Below are 21278 nucleotides of genomic sequence, written 5' to 3' on the forward strand. Positions count from 1 at the left end.
AGATGATTATGTTCTCATGAAAATGAAAAAATATTTTTTAAAAAGTACTGTGAACTTTTGATACACATTTTAACATTTTACATTTTATGAGTAGAAGGGAACTTTTTATTCATCCAGTTCAAATTATTTTTATGTCAGATAAACTGAAACCTAATGATATACACAACACATGTTCTGTGACAATATATTCTGCTGTAGTGGGCTTTGAGAAATTATTTGGAGGTCCTAGTAGAGCCACCCAATTATTGCTAGACTTTTGACCTAACACCATCTTTTTCATTTTTTGTCAAAGGAAAGACATCAGTTACACTGAACTTATTCTTGGAGTCACTGGAGTCAGTATAAGCGTTAGGGTTCTGATAATGGAAGACTTTGGTTCAAATCTTAACTCTTCTACCAATTAGCTGGGTGACATTGGACAGGTTGCTTAGCCTTCCTGAGCCTCCCAGGTTTAACGGGGTTAATAATAGGGCTGTGAGGCAGATAAAGAAAATAATGAATGAGAAGTTCTTCGCACAGCTCTCAGCAGAGTTGTCCCTTCCTAAGAGATGGTGAGTATTGTGATTATTCAGAATGGATGGAGATGGAGCCCGAGGGAATGCAATAACTTGAGTAATAACTACATCAACACAAGGGGTAGAAGAGTTACAGATATTGCAGACACAACAAATGCATCCACAGAATTACACCGCTCATTAATGGCAGTGTCCCTCACCTCAATCCAGTCTATTGGCACTCAAAGTTTTTTGACTCTCAGATTATCATCTCTACAGTTTTTCAATACTTTCACTTTTGAATTATGAAGAATTCAAGTAACTTTCCCAATTCAATTACTGGGCCAAGATTAGAACTCATCTCTTGCATTTCAGTCCATGTCCCCTTTTCCTGATTGTTTATCTTATGATTCTATATTAGTGAAATGTATAAGGTAATAATTAACTTAGGAAGCAGGCTCTTAACCACAAAATCTGTTTAAATCCAGTGTTTAAATATTTGTTGCAAATATTTTCAAAAATATTTAAGTAAGGTGTTGTTTCATTGTTACTTTGGTTTTTCTATTGCTGAACAGTTCTGGTCCCTGGAAAAATAATCTTATACTAGTTAGGGCAAAAGATCATCCTGGGATGCTTCTGACCTAACCAGGAAAAGAACCTGCTGGAAATTACACATGGAATGGGCTCTTATGAGGTCTCTGCCATGTTTAGGAGTCTAGGGAGGTTCACATATGATCTGAGAGTCTTGATTTCTCATTAGACTTCAGAAATATTGTTTCAATAGAGTATTTCTAAGACTGAAAGACTCTTTATGTTGCTAGTCTAATGATATGTAGACACCCATCTGTACACTGTTCAATTTCAGATGTTTCTTAACTCAGATTATAACATATTATTTTGTTTGTAGGTGGCTATAAGTATGTTCTAATCATCATCACAATGAAAAAAGGAATATTTTACTAGAAAATAAAAGTCTCTGTTGGAATGTAATATACCAGAATCCTTAGTTAAAAGAAATTACTTTGAATTCAAGCTCACTTGGCCATACTAGGTCTTGAATATAGTTACTATACTTTGATAGTGCTTTAGTTTATTTTATTTGCCAAATGTAGTTTCTCAAAAGTGGACATAGTACAATTATTTCCACATTTCAATATCAACTGACAGTTGATCAGCAACAGTAAAGAATGATATGTGCCATAGAAAAAACTAAATATTTATTCAGAAAACAAAAGGAGATTAAGTTGATTTATGCTATAACTAAGATATAACTTACTTATAAACACTTGGATAATTCTGAAGGGTTGGTTGTATCATTTCATGATGTAATAATTATCATTAAAATGGTCACAAAACATAATGGTCATTGCTGGTAGGTAAAAATGATACATTATATCAAATTAGACAATGTCACTGCAGTTGTAAAGGCATCAGCTTAGCTCCTTTGAGTTATGCCAGATAGGTAACAATATTGCTAAGATTTGTGGATGATTTTGTTAAGAGTGAATCATCAGTAAAAACAGGTAATTGCCAATATGTTATAAAATTGAATTCAGGCTTTAGAAAATAAATTATTTGAGACTGTCGAGAAGGAACCAAGGTGAAACATGAGCAAACTGTAACCAGCAGACTACATTTAGACTATATACTGAATTTTGGAAAATCTTGAAAAATACATAACATTTCAGAATTGACTATTATAAATATTTGATTATATTTATTTAAAACACTTTAAAAATAAAGGAAATAAAAATAGAACCTTACAAAATTGAAGATCCATTTTTTTCCCTCTCCTCAGTAATATTCTCCAACTCCACTTCCTGCCCTGTCCCCACCCAAACCCTCCACCCAAGGCAACTGCCATCAGGGTGTGGTAGTTAAAAAAGAAAACTTTACATAAATATGTATCTATTAATAAAATATAGTAAGCTTTGTATAGTTTTAACTTTACTTTTATGGTATCATGCTATACATATCATTATACAGCTTGATATTTTCACTTACTGTCATATTTTGAGATGCATCTGTGTTAAAAAACATTGAATCAGTTTATTCCTTTTAACTACTTTATAGTGTTTTGTGGTATGAATACATTTAATTTATTTTTTTGCTGATCGTAGTATACATAGGTTGTTTCCGACATTGATTTTCTAGTAAGAAGCTTGCCCAGAGAAAGTAAATGTATTTTTAAAGAAAGACCAAAAATAAATGTCATGATAATCTAAGAATTTAATTCCATAATTATACAGAATATATCTCTAGATTTATATATTTATTTCTCTAAAAATATATATGAATTATACAATATTTAAATATCAGAACTATCTACAGATAGAAATATATTAGTAATAGTTCTTTTTTTTTCCTTTTTCTCATTGTCAGATACCACAGGTTGAAGTGTATTTTTTTGTGGAACTATATGAAGCTACTGCTGGAGCAGCAATAAACAACAGCGCCAGATTCGCACAGATTAAAATCTTAGAAAGTGATGAATCTCAAAGCCTCGTGTATTTTTCTGTGGGTTCTCGGCTGGCAGTGGCTCACAAGAAGGCCACTTTAATCAGTCTGCAGGTGGCCAGAGATTCTGGGACAGGACTAATGATGTCTGTTAACTTTAGTACCCAGGTAAGCATGGAATATATATATTCATACACGTTACGGTTTTCTTCTTTAACTACAGCAAGAGTAATGATATAGGGAAAAATTGATACGTTATTTTCTGAGGATAACATCGTAATTCACTTTTTATTCATTACATTAAGCTTTATCCTTGAAACAGCTCAGCTTTTCACTCATCAGTAACAGATCATGTTTTAAAATGACAGACTTTTCTTTTTTCTCTCTTTTGACAAGATTGATTATACAGTGCAAACTATCTTACATAAATCTGTTTTATAAAATCTCTAGGGAGTTAAAATTTCTTCAGAATGTAACTGTTGAAGGCCAGAAGCAGAAAGTGAGGATCTTGTTATGTTTTGTTTCCAAAACAGTTGAAAATTTTCTTTTTCAGAACCTCCAACACTAGCTGATCTTTACACTTCTTCAAATCCATGTGTTCACAAAGCCTCACTGCCACTTTTTTCACATCCATCCTCTTAGGTGACATCAGATAAAAGACAGGGAGGCTATCTGGGGACTCAGAAGATCAATGCTGCATAACACTAAGTCACCAGACCATGGACTTGGCCCCAACAATACCATATACCTTTCAGCCTTATTTTTTTGCTTTTGTTTTAGCAGTGAAACTCTAATAGAATAAAGCAAAAATGTGTCTCTACTCTGCTTGAAGCATGATTGTTAGGATCATAGCTGACCCACCTTAGTCCTCTCTTTGTTCCCCTTACTTTATGTAACTTCAGGAAACCCACTATTTGAAAACTGCCATTCTGGACAGCTCTTCTATTTCCAATGTTTCAAGATTCCAAACCAGATGACTCCTTGGGCCTTAATATTTCAGTTTCATTAAAAGTTCCCTTTAGTACCTGCTTGGTTGTGTCACCATTGGGTGGCTCAAACAGGACATTCTGTGCATAAAACAGAACATATGTGTGGCCAGTATGTTGTAGCAGTTACATGAGTCAAGATGAGAGAATAGGCCTCAAGCCGTGGATATTAAGCTGTTCTGAAAGGTTGCCAGGCAGTAAAACTTATCTTTATGACAGAGTCCACAGCTCAGCAAACAAAAAGAAAACTCCCTATTATATGAGACCCTAGAAATAAAGTCTATTCTAAATAGCACAAAGAGAAGTATGTTGATTTACAGTAGGAAGACTTGAGTATTTTTTATTGGAGTATTTAAGATAGAAGATAAATTATAGAAGTCTGTTTCATTCTTCCTCTTCTCCCATCAATGTATGTCATTATAACTTACTACTTTGGAGAATGGAAGAAGGCGGACTGGAAATGAAAAACCAGATGATAAAAGAGATTTCAGGCACATCTTAAGTGAGTTTATGTGCTCAGTCAGATGAGAGGGGAATTGAAGTTGCCAAAAGAAGAATCTGAAGGCCAGCAACTCTATCATATTTATTTATATGTTCTCTAGATTCTTCATAAGTGATTCTTTGCAAAATGCATGCTGTCACTAGTGCATAACTCATAAAGGGCACTTATTTATGGAACAATGTATTTTTAGGAATTTCCAGTTTTCCCTACTGTAATGGTTAATTTTATATGTCAACTTGACTGGACCACAGAGTACCCATACATCTGGTCAAACATTATTCTAAGTGTTTCTGTGAGGGTTATTTTTTGGAATGAGATTGGCATGTAAATCAGTAGACTGAGTAAAGCAGATTGCCTTCATAATGTGGGTGAGCCTCATTCAATCAGTCGAAGTCCTGAATAGACCAAAAAGCCTGGCCCTCCTTTAAGTAAGAGAGAATTTTTCCTGTCTGATAGGCTTTGAATTGGAATAGTTGCTTTTTCCGGTCTCTGGACTCAAAATGGAACATTGGCTTTTCCTGGGTCTTAAGCCTGCTGGCTTTCGCACTGGAACTACACCATTGGTTCTCCTAGTTCTCAGGCCATAAGGCTTGAACTGGAACTAAACCATTGACCTCCTTTGGTCTTCAGCCTGTGAAATCATCCTGCAGATGATCTTGAGACTTCTCAGCCTCCATAACTGCATGAGCTAATTTCTTACCTTATAATAAATGTCTCTCTCTCTCTCTGTCTCTGTCTCTCTCTCTATATATACACACACACGTATATGTACATATATATATACACACATACGTATATGTACATATATATATACACACACACACACAAACATAAATACACACACACACACCCTATTCTGACCCTGACCAATAAACATACTACCCTGCGGTTATAGGCTTAGTAGAGAATGTTTGTGGCAGTGCATTAATACCAGTTTTTTATTTTTTAATTTTTGTAGGTACATAGTAGATATATATATTAATGGGATACATGAGATATTTTGATACAGGCATATAATGCATAATAATCACATCAGGATAAATGGGGTATCCACTACCTCAAGCATTTATCCTTTCTTTTCGTTACAGACAATTCAATTATACTTTTTTAGTTATTTTTAAATGTACAATAAATTATTGTTGACTATAGTCGTGCTGTTGTGCTATCAAATACTCAATTTTATTCATTCTATCTGACTATTTTTTGTACTCATTAACCATTCTAACTTCCCTCAACCCCCTCTGCCCCACCGCCACCACCTTCTCAGCCTTTGGTAACCATCATTCTACTCCCTATCTTCATGAGTTCAATTGTTTCAATTTGTAGTTCCCACAAATAAGTGAGAACATTTAATGTTTGTGTTTCTCTGCATGGCCTATTTCACTTAACGTAATAACCTCCAGTTCCATCCATGTTGTTGCAAATTACAGGATCTCATTCTTTTTAATGGCTTAATAGTACTGCATTGTGTATATGTAGCACATTTTCAATATCCATTCATCTGTTGATGGACAGTTTGGCTGGTTCCAAATCTTGACTGTGGTGAATAGTGTTGCAACAAACATAAGAGTGCAGGTATCTCTTCGATACACTTTCTTTTCTTTTGGGTATATCCCTAGGATTTCCTTTCTTTTGGGTATATACCTAGGAGTGGAATTACTGGATTATATGGTAGCTCTATTTTTAGTTTTCTGAGGAATCTCCGAACTTCTCCATAGTGGTTGTACTAATTTACATTCCTACCAACAGTGTATGAGGGTTCCGTTTTCTCCACCTTCTCACTAGCATTCATTATTGCCTTTCTTTTGCATAAAAGCCATTTAACTGGGGTGAGATTATATCTCATTGTAGTTTTGATTTGCATTTCTCTCAGGATCAGTGATGTTGAGCACCTTTTCTTATCCCTATTTGCCATTTGTATGTCTTCTTTTGAGAAATGTCTATTCAGATCTTTTGCCCATTTTTAAATTGGATTATTACATTTTTACTTATAGAGTTCTTTGAGCTCCTTATATATTCTAGTTATTAATCCCTTGTCAGATGGGTAGTTTGCAGATATTTTCTCCCATTCTGTGGTTTGTCTCTTCACTTTGTTGATTGTTTCTTTGGTTGTGCAGACTTTTTAATTTGATGTGATTCCGTTTGTCCATTTTTACTTTGGTTGTGGGGTATTACTCAAAAAAATCTGCCAGTCCAATGTCCTAGAGAGTGTCCTCCAACGTTTTCTTGTAGTAGTTTCTTAGTTTGAGATCTTAAATTTAAGTCTTTAATCCATTTTTATTTTGATTTGACTTTCTGTATATGGTGAGAGATAGGGATCTAGTTTCATTCCTCTGCATGATACCCAGATTTCCCAGAACCATTTATTGAAGAGACTGCCCTTTTTCCAATGTACGTTCTTGTCACCTTTGTGGAAAGGAAAGTAAGTTCGCTGTAGAAGTACGGATTTGTTTCTGGGTTCTATTGCATTCTGTTCCATTGGTCTATATGTCTGTTTTTATGCCAGTACCATGCTGTTTTGGTTACTGTCACTCTCTAGTATAATTTGAAATCAGGTAATGTGATTCCTCCAGTTTTGTTCTTTTTGCTTAGGATAGCTTTGGCTATTCTGAGTCTTTCGTAGTTCCATTTAAGATTATTTTTCCTATTTCTGTGAAGAATGTCATTGGCATTTTGATAAGGATTGTGCTGAATCTGTAGATTGCTTTGGGTAAGTATGAACATGTTAACAATACTGATTCTTCCAATCCATGAACATTAAATATCTGCATTTTTGTGCCTTCTTCAATTTCTTGCATCAATGTTTTTCATAGATTTGTTTTGGTTTTTGAGATAGGGTCTTAATCTTTTGCCCAGGCTGGAGTGCTGTGGTGTGATCATGGCTTACTACAGCCTCGACCTCCTAGGCTCAAGCAATGCTCCCACCTCAGCCTCTCAAGTAGCCATGACTATAAGTGCACACCACCACACCTGGCTAATTTTTGTAGTTTTTGTAGAAATGGGATTTTACCATGATACTCAGGCTGGTCTCAAACTCCTGGGCTCAAGCAATCCACCAACTTCAACTACCCAAAGTGCTGGGATTACAGGCATGAGCCATCATGCCTAGCCAGTTTTACAGTTTTCATTGCAGAGATCTTTCACTTGTTTGGCAAAGTTAATTCTCAGGTATTTTATTTTACTTGTGGCTATTGTAAATGGGATTTTTTTTTTATTTTCCATATGGTTCACTGTTGGCATATAGAAATGCTACTGATTTTTGTATGTTGATTTTAAATACTGCAACTTTACTAAATTTGTTTATCAATTGTAATTTTTTTTTGAAGTCTAGTTTTTTCCAAATACAAGATCATATCATCTGCAAACAAGGATAATTTGACTTCTTCCTTTCCAATTTGGATGGACTTTATATCATTCTCTTGTCTGATTGCCATTAAAATAATTGCCATTTAAAATAATTGTCATTATTTTAAAATGATGACATCTTATTACAGATTGCATAAACATACAAGTGAACTAACAAACAAGCAAAGAGAAAACTAATAAAAATTTGACACCTAAACTTTGTACCCCACTTTTTAACTTTTTGTTGTTTCTATTTATATCTTATTATACTGTCTATGTCTAGAAAAGTTGTTGTAGTTATTATTTTTTATCCATTCATTCTTTAGTCTTTCTACTCAAGAAATGAGTAGGTTACACACCAAAATTACAGTGTTATAGTATTCTGTAATTTTCTGTGTCCTTGCTATTAACCATGAGTTTTGTACATTCAGATGATTTCTTACTGCTTATTAACATCTTTTTCTTTTAGGTTGAAGAACTTCCGTTAGCATTTCTTGTAGGATAGGACTGGTGTTGATAAAATCTCTCAGCTTTGTTTGTCTGGGAAAGTCTTTCTCCTTCATGTTTGAAGGATATTTTCTCTTGATATACTACTCTGGGATAAAAGTTTCTTCAGCACTTACTAAACATGTCATGCTACACTCTCCTGGCCTGTAAGGTTTCCACTGAAAAGTTTGCTACCAGATGTATTGGAGCTCCACTCTATGTTATTTGTTTGATTTTACTTGCTGCTTTTTGGATTCTTTTTTTTTTTAATCCTTGACCTTTGGGAGTTTGATTATTAAATGCCTTGAGGTAGCCTTCTTTGGGTTAAATCTGCTTGGTATTCTGTAACCTTCTTGTACTTGAATACTGATATCTTTCTCTACATTTGGGAAGTTCTCATTATTAACCCTTTGAATAAACTTTCTCCTTCTCTCTCTCCTTTTACATCCCCTTTAAGGCCAATACCTCTTGGAGTTGTTCTTTGGATGATAGTTATAGATCTTGTATGCATGTTTCATTCTTTTTTATTCTTTTTTCTTTTGTTTCCTCTGCCTATTTTCTTTTTCTTTCTTTCTTTCTTTCTTTCTTTCTTTCTTTCTTTCTTTCTTTCTTTCTTTCTTTCTTTCTTTCTTTCTTTCTTTCCTTCCTTCCTTCCTTCCTTCCTTCCTTCCTTCTTTCTTTCCTTCTTTCTTTCTTTCTCCCTTTCTTCCTTCCTTCCTTCCTTCCTTTCTTTCCTTCTTTCTTTCTTATTCTTCCAATCCATGAACATGAAATATCTGCATTTTGTGTCTTCTTCAGTTGTTTTGCGATGTCATGTTTTCCTGAATGGTCTTGATGCTTGTGGATATTTGTCAATATCTGGGCATTGAAGACTTCGGTATTTATTGTAGTCTTCACAATCTGGGCTTATTTTTACCCATCCTTCTTGGGAAGTTTTTCCAGATATTTGAAGAGGCTTGGGTGCTGTGATCTAAATTTTTGGTTATTGCAGCCATATCTGCATTAGGGGGCATCCCAAGCCCAGTAATGCTGTTGCTCTTGCAGACTCCTAGAAGTACTGCATTGATGGTCTTGGATAAGATCTGGGAAAATTCCCTGGATTACCAGGCAGGGACTCTTGTTCTCTTCTCTTACTTTCTCCTAAACAAAAGGAGCCTCTCTGTCTGTGCTGAACTTCCTGGAGCTGCCAGAGGGTTGATTCAAGGACTCTTGTGGTCACTGCCACTGGGATTGTGCTAGATCAGACCTGAAGCTAGCACAACACTGGGGGTCTCACCCAAGGCCCATGGTGACCACTGCATAACATATATCATAGTCTAACTAATAAAAATTAAAGGCAAGAAAAATTTTGATAGAACTGAGAAAGAAAAGTGCCTTATCTTTAGGGCAAAAGCAATCGGAATGACAGGAGATTTCTCATGGGAAACCATGGGTCCCAGGTGGAAATGGCACACTATTTTCCAAGTGCCGAAAGAAAAGACCCTCCAGCCCTAAATTCTATATCCAGTGAACATATCTTTCACAAGTGAAGGGGAAATTAAGATATTCCCAGATGAAGGAAAAACTAAGAATTTGTTGCACACAGACCTACCCTGAAAGAATGGCTAAAGAAAGATCTTTAAACAGAAAGGGAATGATAAAAAGGAAAGAACTTTGGAACATCAGGAAGGAAGAAAGAACACAATAAACAAAAGTAGATTTCACCAGAAAGGATGTACAGATGAAGAATAAGCATATAAAATGATGTTCAACACCATTAGCTATTAGCAAAATGAAACCACAATGGGATATCACTAGATGCCTACCAGAATGGCTAAAATAAAATCCATGACGATACCAAATGCCGGTGAGAATTCACAGAGACCGGATCACTTATTCATTGCTGATGGGATGCAAAATGGTAAGCCACTCTGGAAAACAGTTTAGAAGTTTCTTCAAGAATTAAACATGAACTACCTTATGACTCAGGAGTTACAGTCCTGGGCATTTATTCCTGATAAATGAAAACTTATGTTCACACAAAAGCTTGCACATGAACATTTATAGTAGCTTATTAATAATAGCCCCAAAGTAGAAACAATTCAGGTGTCCTTCAATGGGTGAATAGTTAAACTGTGGTATATCCATGCATGGAACACTACTCACTAATAATAAGAAACATACTATTGATACACATAACAACCTAATCTCCATATAATCATACTAAGTAAAAAAAAAAGCTGATACCAAAAGATTATATACTGTGTGATTCCATTTCTATAATATTCTTGAAATTACAAAATTATAGGAATGGAAAAGAAATTGGTGGTTGCCAGAGATTAGGGAGGGAATGAGCTGGGGTGACGCAAGTGTAGCTGTAGAAGTTAACATGCAGAATTCTTGTGGGGATGAAAATGTTCTGTCTCTTGACTGTATCAATGACAAAATCCTGGTTGTAATATTATATTACAGTTATGCAAGATGTTACTAATGAAGGAGTTTGGGTAAAGGGTGTAGGAAATCTCCTTTATTATTTCTTATAACTGCATGTAAATCTGCAATTATGTCAGAATAAAAGTTTAAATAATTGGAAATGACAGTTTCACCTCTCTGGTATTATTTTATTTTCCTGTTGCTTAATTGCCCTTGTGTTGTTCTCTAAGTGCTAGGCATATTACTAGAAGACAGAGACATACAATTCTCTTTTCCAGTAGCCAGCATGAATGAGAAAATAATTATGGATCAAGTTGTTATTCTGTTATGATATTGATTTTCATTTTACTTTAAATAGATTAATGCAATTAAAATAGTCACTGTAACATAGATACCCTTTGTATGTAAGGACTGTAGCCTTAGCATCTGTGGCTTATATCTAAGTTTGTGATATAAAGTTAAGAAGCAATTTCTGGTCCTTCCTATTTGAGACAATGAAGACATTTATTCTAGTTATCTTTCAGTTAAATAGACCTATAGCTAAAAACAAATTTGAAACTGATTCCAAATACTTTCTTTTATATATGTGTGCTAGCTGAAAGCACACAAGTTCAAGAAAGACCATGTGTTTTCCTTCTTATTTTCACATTGCCTATTCCATTCAAAGACTATTTCTATATTGATTTTCTTTCTCTTTTTTTTTTCTATTTTTTGAGATGGGGTCTCGCCCTGTCACCCAGGCTGGAGTGCAATGGTGCGATCTTGGCTCACTGCAACCTCCGCCTCCTGGGTTCAAGCTATTCTCCCGGCTCAGTCTCCCAAGTAGCTGGGATTACAGGCACCCACCATCATGACCGGCTAATTTTTGTATTTTTATAGAGGCGACATTTCACCATGTTGGCCAGGCTAGTCTTGAGCTCCTGACCTCAAGTGATCCACCTGTCTCGGCCTCCCCATTGTCACTTTTAAATTGCATAGTGCTTCTTTGTGTTTATTATATGTATTTTATAAACACAAGAACATTTTGATTGTTTCATTTCCTTTAAATATTTTAACTATGAAATAAATCCTGCCAAAAAACAGCGGGCCAAATGTATACATACAGTTTATAGTAATCAAATCACCACCACCTTGTTTCAGAAATTCAACTGTATCCGAATTTTATTATAAAACTTTCCATTATGAACCCCTCTGATGCCATCTTGCTTTTTCCTTGACTATCCCCACCTTGAAGATAATTTCTATCTTCATAATAATTTTATGTTAAATTATTCATATGCTTTTTAAGTAGTTCTATTCTTATATATTATTTGGGTTTAGCTGTTTTGGAAATTGTGCAAATGAAATTAATCCAATTGTATTGTTCTATGGTCCTTGTTTTGTTCAATCATATGTTTGTGAACTATCCATGCTGATGTGTGTACTTGAAATCCTTTCATTTTAACTGTTATATAGTATTCCAGGGAATATTTTAATGTATCCATTCTAAAGCCGTTAGATTTTTGAGTTATTTCCTTCAGTAAGGCTTTTATTTTATCGTTACACTGCAGATGCTCTTAAAAAGCATTCATTGATTTTTTTTTTCATTTTTTGACACAATCAATCACTTCCTCCTTCCTGAAGAATGCTCTTCTTTGGGCTTTTGTAATACCACACCTTCCTGCTCTTAATCCTTACCTCACTTGGAGCTCCTTCCTGTTGCCTATGTTGGTCTTCCTAGCCAGTAAATGTTGGGATCCACCAAGAATCAATCCCCAGGCTAGACTATATAGAACTGTTTGTTAAATATAATCTGTACACTGAGGATTTCCACATTTTTATCACTAACCTCATCACCTCTCCTGATCCAGACCCATGTATCTGATTGCTCTTACTTGATGTCATCACTTGAATGTCTAAGAGGCATCTCAGACTTACTATGTGTAACAGATAACTCTTGATTTCTCCCTTAACAATATTTTCCCCAGTTTTCCACCATTCATTATCCATTTACCCATTCATCTAGGCAAGCAGCTAGGAGTTACCTTCACTTCTCCTCTTCCTTCCACCCAATATCAAATTCATCAGAAAGTTCTATTGACTCTAAGCTGGGCGTAGTGGTGCAAGCCTGTAGTCCCAGCTACTTAGGAGAATCTCTTAAGCCCAGGAGTTGGATACCAGCCTTGTTGATATAGCAAGACCCTCATCTCGAAAAAAAACCCAAAATGAAACAAACAAAAAAGTCCTATTGACTCTACGTTCAAATATATTTCTAGTCTGAGTACTTCTACTCATGTGTATTTCTAGTCTGAGTATTTCTATTCATGTGACCCTATTTATTCTACCACTGTTTCTTGCATGAACGAATGCAAAAACCTCCATGCTCATCCCCTGCTATATCCTAATATACACAATAGCCAGAACACTCATGAATAATGTTAAAATGTGTCATTCTCTTGCTTGAATCCTCTAGGGTCTTCCTGCCACATTTTGAATAATGAACCTACATGCCTACATGATCTGACTCCTATCCACCACCTCTCAGTTTTTTGTTTTTTGTTTTTTGTTTTGAGATGGAGTCTCACTCTATTGCCCAGGCTGGAGTGCGGTGGCATAATCTCAGCTCACTGCAACGTCTGCCTCCCAGATTCAAGCGATTCTCCTGCCGCAGCCTCCCCAGTAGTTGGCATTACAGGTGCTTGCCACCATGCCCGTCTAATTTTTTGTGTTTTTAGTACAGATGGGGTTTCACCGTGTTAGCCAGGATGGTCTTGATCTCCTGACTTTGTGATCTGCCCACCTCAGCCTCCCAAAGTGCTGGGTTTACAGGTGTGAGTCACCACACCCAGCCTCCACCTCTCTTGTAGCAGCATCCAGCACTCTCCTTCTCCTAGTCACATTGGCCTTAGGTTGTTCCTTGAACAGACTAAGATGGTTCCCATCTCCAGTGCCTTTGTAATTATTCTTTCTGCCTAGAATATTTCCCGAGATCCTTATGTAGCCTATTCATTTATTTCCCTGCAGTCTCTGTTCAAATATCACAAGAGCTTCTGTCCAGTTTTATATAAAATGGTACCCTTACCATCACCCTGCATTCCCTTACCTACTTTTATTTTTCTTCATAGAACTTGTCTTCAGGTAAAAATCTATCATTAATTCCACAACCCTTGTACAACCTGTATCCTCTGCTAGAATAGTAGGTTCTATGAGTGCAGGTATTCTGCTGTTCAAATCTATATCCGTTGTATGTCACTTGGCTTGTACTAGGAGTTTAATAGTTCTTGGCTCAGTAGTAAATAAATGCACATTCCTTTGATTCTTCCTTGACTAAAGTGTTCGTGCTTCACGTTCCAAAACACTTTTTCCAAGAAAACTTTTCAATAACCATAATTTGAGAAAGAGCAGAGGTATTTATGTCCAGGACCCTACTCCTTAGGATATTTCCATATTTGAGTGTAAACATGAAACCAATTTCTTCTACTTCCTCTCTCCTCCCCTCTGCCTTCTCTCTACTCTCCCCAGCCTGCCCCCAAAATTTCTATGTGACAGTGAAAATATAAATATTCCTCCTTTTCCTGCATACTTATATTTTACCACATGTGTTATTTGAAGCACGATTTTCAATCACAATTGGAGAAATGGAAGCAAGAGTGACATTTCTGGTCTAACTTGCTTCCTTGGTCCATTTGAAGGCATCTCTTTCCTAATCTCATCACTGTATATTATGTATTTATCTCTCTAATTTATCTTAGAAGATTATGAAAAGTATAAAACCCCATATTTAGGTAGTACTGTCATCATCATTGCCCTTCAGTTTGTTTAAGAGAAATTGAATTTGTTTAAGAAACAATTTGTTTAGGACAAGATCAGAGGTGTCATAGATTCACTTAAATGGCGTTTAATTTCTAGGAGTTGAGGAGTGCTGAAACAATTGGTCGTACCATCATATCTCCAGCTATTTCTGGAAAGGATTTTGTGATAACTGAAGGCACATTGGTCTTTGAACCTGGCCAGAGAAGCACTGTATTGGATGTCATCCTAACGCCAGAGACAGGATCTTTAAATTCATTTCCTAAACGCTTCCAGATTGTCCTTTTTGACCCAAAAGGTGGTGCCAGAATTGATAAAGTGTATGGGACTGCCAACATTACCCTTGTCTCAGATGCAGATTCGCAGGCCATTTGGGGGCTTGCAGATCAGCTACATCAGCCTGTGAATGATGATATTCTCAACAGAGTGCTCCATACCATCAGCATGAAAGTGGCCACAGAAAACACAGATGAACAACTCAGTGCCATGATGCATTTAATAGAAAAGGTAAGTTCTTGTGAATATTAGTAATTTGTTTAGTGAAATTTTGTAAATTTAAAAACCCAAGTAAAACCAAAATCACATTCTCTTTTAACATTGGTTATTATGAAATTATGATAAATTTAGATTTCTGAACATAGGAATAGAATGCATCATATCTGACACTGTCCTCTTGCTTGGATATGACTGATACCTCTTTGGAAATCTCAGTCTTAGGCTTGGAGAATGACCTAGTGACCTAGTGCATGAAAAAAAAGGCTCCAGAGGTTGGAAGCTATAGGCAGTTGGCGACTCTCCAGAAACTGGCCAATTAACTTTGTAGTTTGAGCCTCAGTTTTTTTAGTCCATTAAGAAAAAGGACTTGAACTAGATTATCTACATAGTCCTTCCAGTTTAAATGCCATGGAATAGAAATTACCACCCTCTGCTTGTTCTTTAGTCCTCACGGGCACTGAAAACTTTCACAGAAAAGAAAAATTAAGAAATGACTAGATAATTTCAGACATTCCATTTGGTATATACTTGTACAAAACAGATTTTATTTTAAACCTATTTACTTACACCTCTGCAAATGATGGAATTAAATGGAGATGTGAGAGCCTAAGAATATAAATTTTGAAAGATATCTATAAAGTTATTACTTAAAAAAAGCCTCCTTTGGAGGTTTACTTTGGGCTTTCTTATCAAGATATTTCCTATCAATATATTTATATACAAGAACTGAATGTTTTGAGTACATACCCATGAATGTATAATTACTACATCTCTTACATAGTGACCTTTAAATACTTTAGATGTTTACAATGGGGTTTTAGATAGTTGTGCATACTTTCCATCCAGTGGTATCTCTTAAAATACAATGCTTGAAGGATGGAAAAGAAAATTATAAAGTACAGAGGTAAAAAGAGCAGGCCATGGCAAACATCTTATAAAGCAAAGGGAAGCGATTGCTATTTCATGCAGAGAAAATTCTGCAGTAAAAACTCACTCCACAAAATATTATTACTTGAATTTTCTAATGGCCCAATGGCATAGGACAATGCCAAGTTGTTTTTGGCCAGGGAAAGAGAAAGAATGTCCAGTAATTACATTTTAGGGAAGAAAACAGGACCTCACTTCATATGATTTAGGGAAAATATATGGAAATTCTGCTACTTTTTGTTCTCAGTAAGTTATGTGTGTTAACCAAGTTATTATTGGTTAAGAATCAACACTTATTTCAGTAGAGCTGTCAGATAATACCTCTTGACTGTTACTAGTACTATCATGAATAATACAGTGGAATTATAAAAGTGGCTCCTATGGGAAAATGTAATTAACTTTTTTTGAGTAACCATTAGCAAACAGTACAATTTTCTCATATATGAAGATACTTAAATAAATAACCTGGGAATACTTGGAGGAATAAAATATATTTTAAATGTTATAAAAATATTGTAATATTGTAAAATATTGCCTGTAATCCCAGCACTTTGGGAGGCGGAGGCGGGCGGATCACTTGAGGTCAGAAGTTCAAGACCACCCTGGCCAACCTGTGAAACTCTGTCTCTACTAAAAATACAAAAATTAGCCGGGCATGGTGGCACATGACTGTAGTCCCAGCTATTCGGGAGGCTGAGGCAGGAGAATCGCTTGAACCCAGGAGGTGGAGGTTGCAGTGAGCTGAGATCGTGCCACTGCTCTCCATCTTGGGCGACAGAGCAAGAACGCATCTCAAAAAAAAAAAAAAAAAAAATTGTAAAATCAAGTAGAAAATATCATTTGAATTCTTAAAAGAAAATAACTAGTATTTTATTTCAGCTGAAGCCTTCTTTGCTCTGGTTATTTTCAAATGAAGTTATTGTCACTACTTTTTAAAAAATGGAATGATATAATATATTGCACTCTCAAATTCATTTTTTATGTGTACATCAATACTGAAATCTGTTGATTTAACTGACTTATTTAATAATTATAGAAATATACATTACATATGTTCATACAGAGAATATATAAAGAAAACAAAAATTCTACTAACATAGACTTCAATAAATGGAAATTCATACCTTGTTCTGCAATAAGAAGATTCAATATATGGACACACAGTTTTCTGTAAATTAACCTATAAATGCATCATAATTCCTATCAATATATCAGTAGGTTGTTTTGGGGTTATTTTTACATAGATAAAATGATACTAAAGTTTACCTGGAAATGTAAACATGTGAAGATGGGCAGAACTTTCCTGAAAAAGAAGAAAAAGGAGAGGGACCTTGCCCTAGCAGATATGAAAACATATTTGAAATATGATGTTACTGTGATTAAAGGGGCCCTGGTGCAGACATAAACATTCACATCAATGGAATAGAACAAAAAGTTCAAAAACTGAAGCATATATGAAAATTTTATATGTGATAAAGGTGCTATTTAAAAATCAATGGGTCGAAAATATTATTCAGCAAATAGTGTTGAGATGGCTGATGTAACCATTTGAAAGCAAAGCAGAGCTGAACCTTATCCTAAACTCTACCCCAAATAAATTCCAGACAGATCAAATATTTCAGTGTAAAACTGAAACCATGAAAGTAGCAGAAAACATGGATCAGTCATTTCATCGTTTCAGTTTAGAATGGGGAAGATCTTTCTAAAGCATCAGACAAAACCCAGAAGCCACAAAGGAAATGATTGATAACTTGACCACATACAGTTTAAATAAAATTTCCCTTAGCATACACCAAAGCAAAGTGAAAACACAACTAATGAGTGTGGAGAACATTTTTGCAAATACACGTGTGATGAGAATGTTTATTTCTGCATTACTTCTTATAACAATAAAAACTGGGAAAAACGATAGCCATTATGAGGGGCCTGACTAAATGAATGCATAAAATGTATTTAAAAATGCAAGAAATACATATTTTATATTTTAAACATAGCAATAATAATGAGAATAATAAAACAAGAACTGAAAATTTGGATTATCACATAAAGATAAGGTGGCAAAATTTACCTAATAAAAATAAGGAATGCTCAGTTAAGTTTGATTTTCAGATAAACAACAAATACATTTTTTAGTATAAGTATATTGCAGATACTTATTTGGGACATATTTATACCAAAAAGTTATTGTTGCCTGTCTAAAATTCGAATAAGGTCATTTGTACTTTACCTGGCAAACCATTTATATATGCCATATGAAATTATATACACTCTAAAATAACTTCAAATTAAAAAGGACAGAATAGAACTTCCAAGTACTGGAAGGTACTTCATTCTATAAGATCTTATATTTTAAGTGAAATTGTTTTATATTTTTAAATTTTATTTCCCCCCACATTCTAAGTTCTTTGAAACAAAATCGATTATATATAATGTATTTCTTTTAAAAGATCTCAATAAATCTTAAGTAATATTATTGCACATGCTAGAAGTGGCACAAGTATTATACTAAAAAAGAGCATCAGCTTTAAATGCCTCACTATAAAGACTTTCTGTATGAAATCCAGCTGTGGGTTGAGGCAAATTTTTGCTATGACAGAATATTCTATCCCCTGATTTTCCCAGGCATAGTGAAATAAAAAATATTTTAAAAGCTCTTAGTTGTCTTAATAGCAAGAGCAGTCTAAAACCCCCCTGAATCTGATATGCTAACTTTGAATTTTGTCAGGTTTTGATTTTGTGGTTATCAAAGCTTGGCAAAGCCCATCAGGAGGTGTTGACTCTAATTTTTTGTTCTGAAACACTCGAAAGAGCACAGGAATAATTAGTACTGTAAAAGTTTGATAGACTATCCCCTACCTCCAAAGGCCTCCGTCTTTGTCTTTTTAAGTTTTTTCCATGGTTGATTCAGGTCTTGTACTTGCTCGTAAGGCAATTTTAATAATGTTGGGAGTTCTTTTGTTGTTTGTGTAAACTGGCCTTGTGGAGCCAGCCTATTTCTTTTCATCATATACTTTTTAATAATAGATACCTTATATTTCAAGAATTAGTTTTTACACTTGATTTATTTTGTAATCATACAAGGATTTTGAGTTAACTCTGTATTTTACTGGCTGGTTTTGTATTTCTTGCTTGAGGTGATTTTGACTGACTTGTCTGTGAACTGAGTCAGTCCAGGTGGTTGCTTTGGGACAAGCAAGTGGGGAATGTTGCCAGGCAGTGTAGGGCGGCTGTCAGGAGCACCTCCTAGGTTTCGTGGTCACCAATTGTGTGCGAACACAATTGTGTGCAAACAAAAAGGACAAGTTAGTCATCCTCCTTCTGCCTTAGTTTCCCTAACTGGAAACAAAACAAAGACAATAGGACCTTCCTCACAGGTTGTTGTGAAGATTAGTTGCTAGAAAGTGCTGAAAACTACAGGGTCCCTGTACTAACTGAGTGTTATAGAAATGGCCTTTTTGTTTCAGTTTTGTGTGCTTTACTAAAAGAAACTTTCTTTTTTTTTTTTTTTGAATATGAATGAAAGTGTGGGTAGCCATAGAATCCCTGGATCACAGCCTTTAATTCTTACAATTCTGAACATATTGCTTGGCTGGCTTCTGACATTTCATTTTTAGAAAAGTCGGAAGTTAAACTGAATTTTTGTTTTTCTGTTGGTAATTTTTTCCTGTCTGGTTTCTGGTATGATTTTTTTTTACTCTTGAAATAATATTTTTTAGAATCACCCAAATATATCTGGTGTTGTCTCTTTTTCTAATTTTCCCTAGTATAAAAGCAATCTCTACATTTTTAGACATGAATATTTCTTCAGCATATTAAGGAGCTGTGTTATTTTTTGCCTCTGCCTGCTCTTTTATATATACAATTATATCTTAGGGATTTGTCAAGATTTGTCCTACTAGCCTGTTATCTTTTCCATGAGTTCTGGGAGATTTTCTTGAGCTTGTTTCCATTTATCATATTCAGTTTGCTTGTTTTAGTATCCAGTGGTTGTGCTCTGTCTCCATCTGTAATTTTTGCATTGCTAAATTTTTATTCTGTGTTTTTTACATTTCCCTGTGGGTTATTCTCCACTCTGCCTTACTATCTGGGAGATGACTATTCTTATAAATGCCAATCTTGAGCTCTACCGTGAGCTTGGAACTGTACTAGATTACAAAGTCATAAAAAAAATGAGGAACATGATCCACTTTCACAATGAGCTTGAAACAGATAAATCATTTCAAGGTTGTCATAAGTTCACTGATAAAGTTACATGCAAGTTACAGAGAGAGTGATAATGTAGGTTGGTAGATGGGGCATAGTGTAAGAATCATAGAGAAAGTGATGACTTTTAGAGTTTGAGGAAGTAATAGGGACTTATCAGAAGGTAATGGAGTAAGTGGCTTCACACCGATACTTAAACAATAAAGACGTGGTCCTGTGTCCGAAATTGGTGGGTTCTTGGTTTCACTGACTTCAAGAATGAAACCGCGGACCCTCGCAGTGTTACAGTTCTTAAAGGCGGCGTGTCTGGAGTTTGTTCCTTCTGAGGTTCAGATGTGTTCAGAGTTTCTTCCTTCTGGTGGGTTCGTGGTCTCGCTGGCTCAGGAGTGAAGCTGCAGACCTTCGCGTTGAGTGTTACAGCTCATAAAGGCAGTGTGGACACAAAGAGTGAGCAGTAGCAAGATTTATTGCAAAGAGCGAAAGAACAAAGCTTCCACAGTGTGGAAGGGGACCCGAGCAGGTTGCTACTGCTGGCTGGGGCAGCCTGCTTTTATTCCCTTATCTGGCCCCACCCACATCCTGCTGATTAGTCCATTTTACAGAGAGCCGATTGCTCTGTTTTACAGAGCGCTGATTGGTCCATTTTGACAGGGTGCTGACTGGTGTGTTTATAATCCCTGAGCTAGACACAGAAGTTCTCCACGTCCCCACTAGATTAGCTAGATACAGAGTGTCAATTGGTGTATTTACAAACCTTGAGCTAGACACAGAGTGCTGATTGGTACACTTACAAACCTTGAGCTAGATACATAGTGCTGATTCGTGCATTCACAATCCCTTAGCTAGACATAAAGGTTCTCCAAGTCCCCACCAGATTAACTAGATACAGAGTGCCAATTGGTGCATTCACAAACCCTGAGCTAGACACAGGGTGCTGATTGGTGTGTTTACAAACCTTGAGCTAGATAGAGTGCTGATTGGTGTATTTACAATCCCTTAGCTAGACATAAAGATTCTCCAAGTCCTCACCAGATTAACTAGTTACAGAGTGCCGATTGGTGCATTCACAAACCCTGAGCTAGACACAGGGTGCTGGTTGGTGTGTTTACAAACCTTGAGCTAGATATAGAGTGCCGATTGGTGTATTTACAATCCCTTAGCTAGACATATTCTCCAAGTCCC

The 21278-nt window shown here is 35.7% G+C and overlaps 1 protein-coding gene across 10 annotated transcripts in view; it reads left to right on the top strand.

Moving 5' to 3' along the window:
- Positions 1 to 21278, top strand: part of ADGRV1 (adhesion G protein-coupled receptor V1) — a 583931-nt gene that overhangs the window by 251390 nt on the left and 311263 nt on the right. For all 10 annotated transcript variants that reach the window (XM_054555740.2, XM_054555742.2, XM_054555736.2 and 7 more), the window contains 2 exons: positions 2877 to 3119; positions 14571 to 14978. In XM_054555740.2, coding sequence (XP_054411715.1) covers positions 2877 to 3119; positions 14571 to 14978 — 651 coding nt within the window. The remainder of the gene's footprint in view (positions 1 to 2876; positions 3120 to 14570; positions 14979 to 21278) is intronic.

This window comes from Pongo abelii, chromosome 4 (genome assembly GCF_028885655.2).
Source record: "Pongo abelii isolate AG06213 chromosome 4, NHGRI_mPonAbe1-v2.0_pri, whole genome shotgun sequence".
Taxonomy (NCBI): domain Eukaryota; kingdom Metazoa; phylum Chordata; class Mammalia; order Primates; family Hominidae; genus Pongo; species Pongo abelii.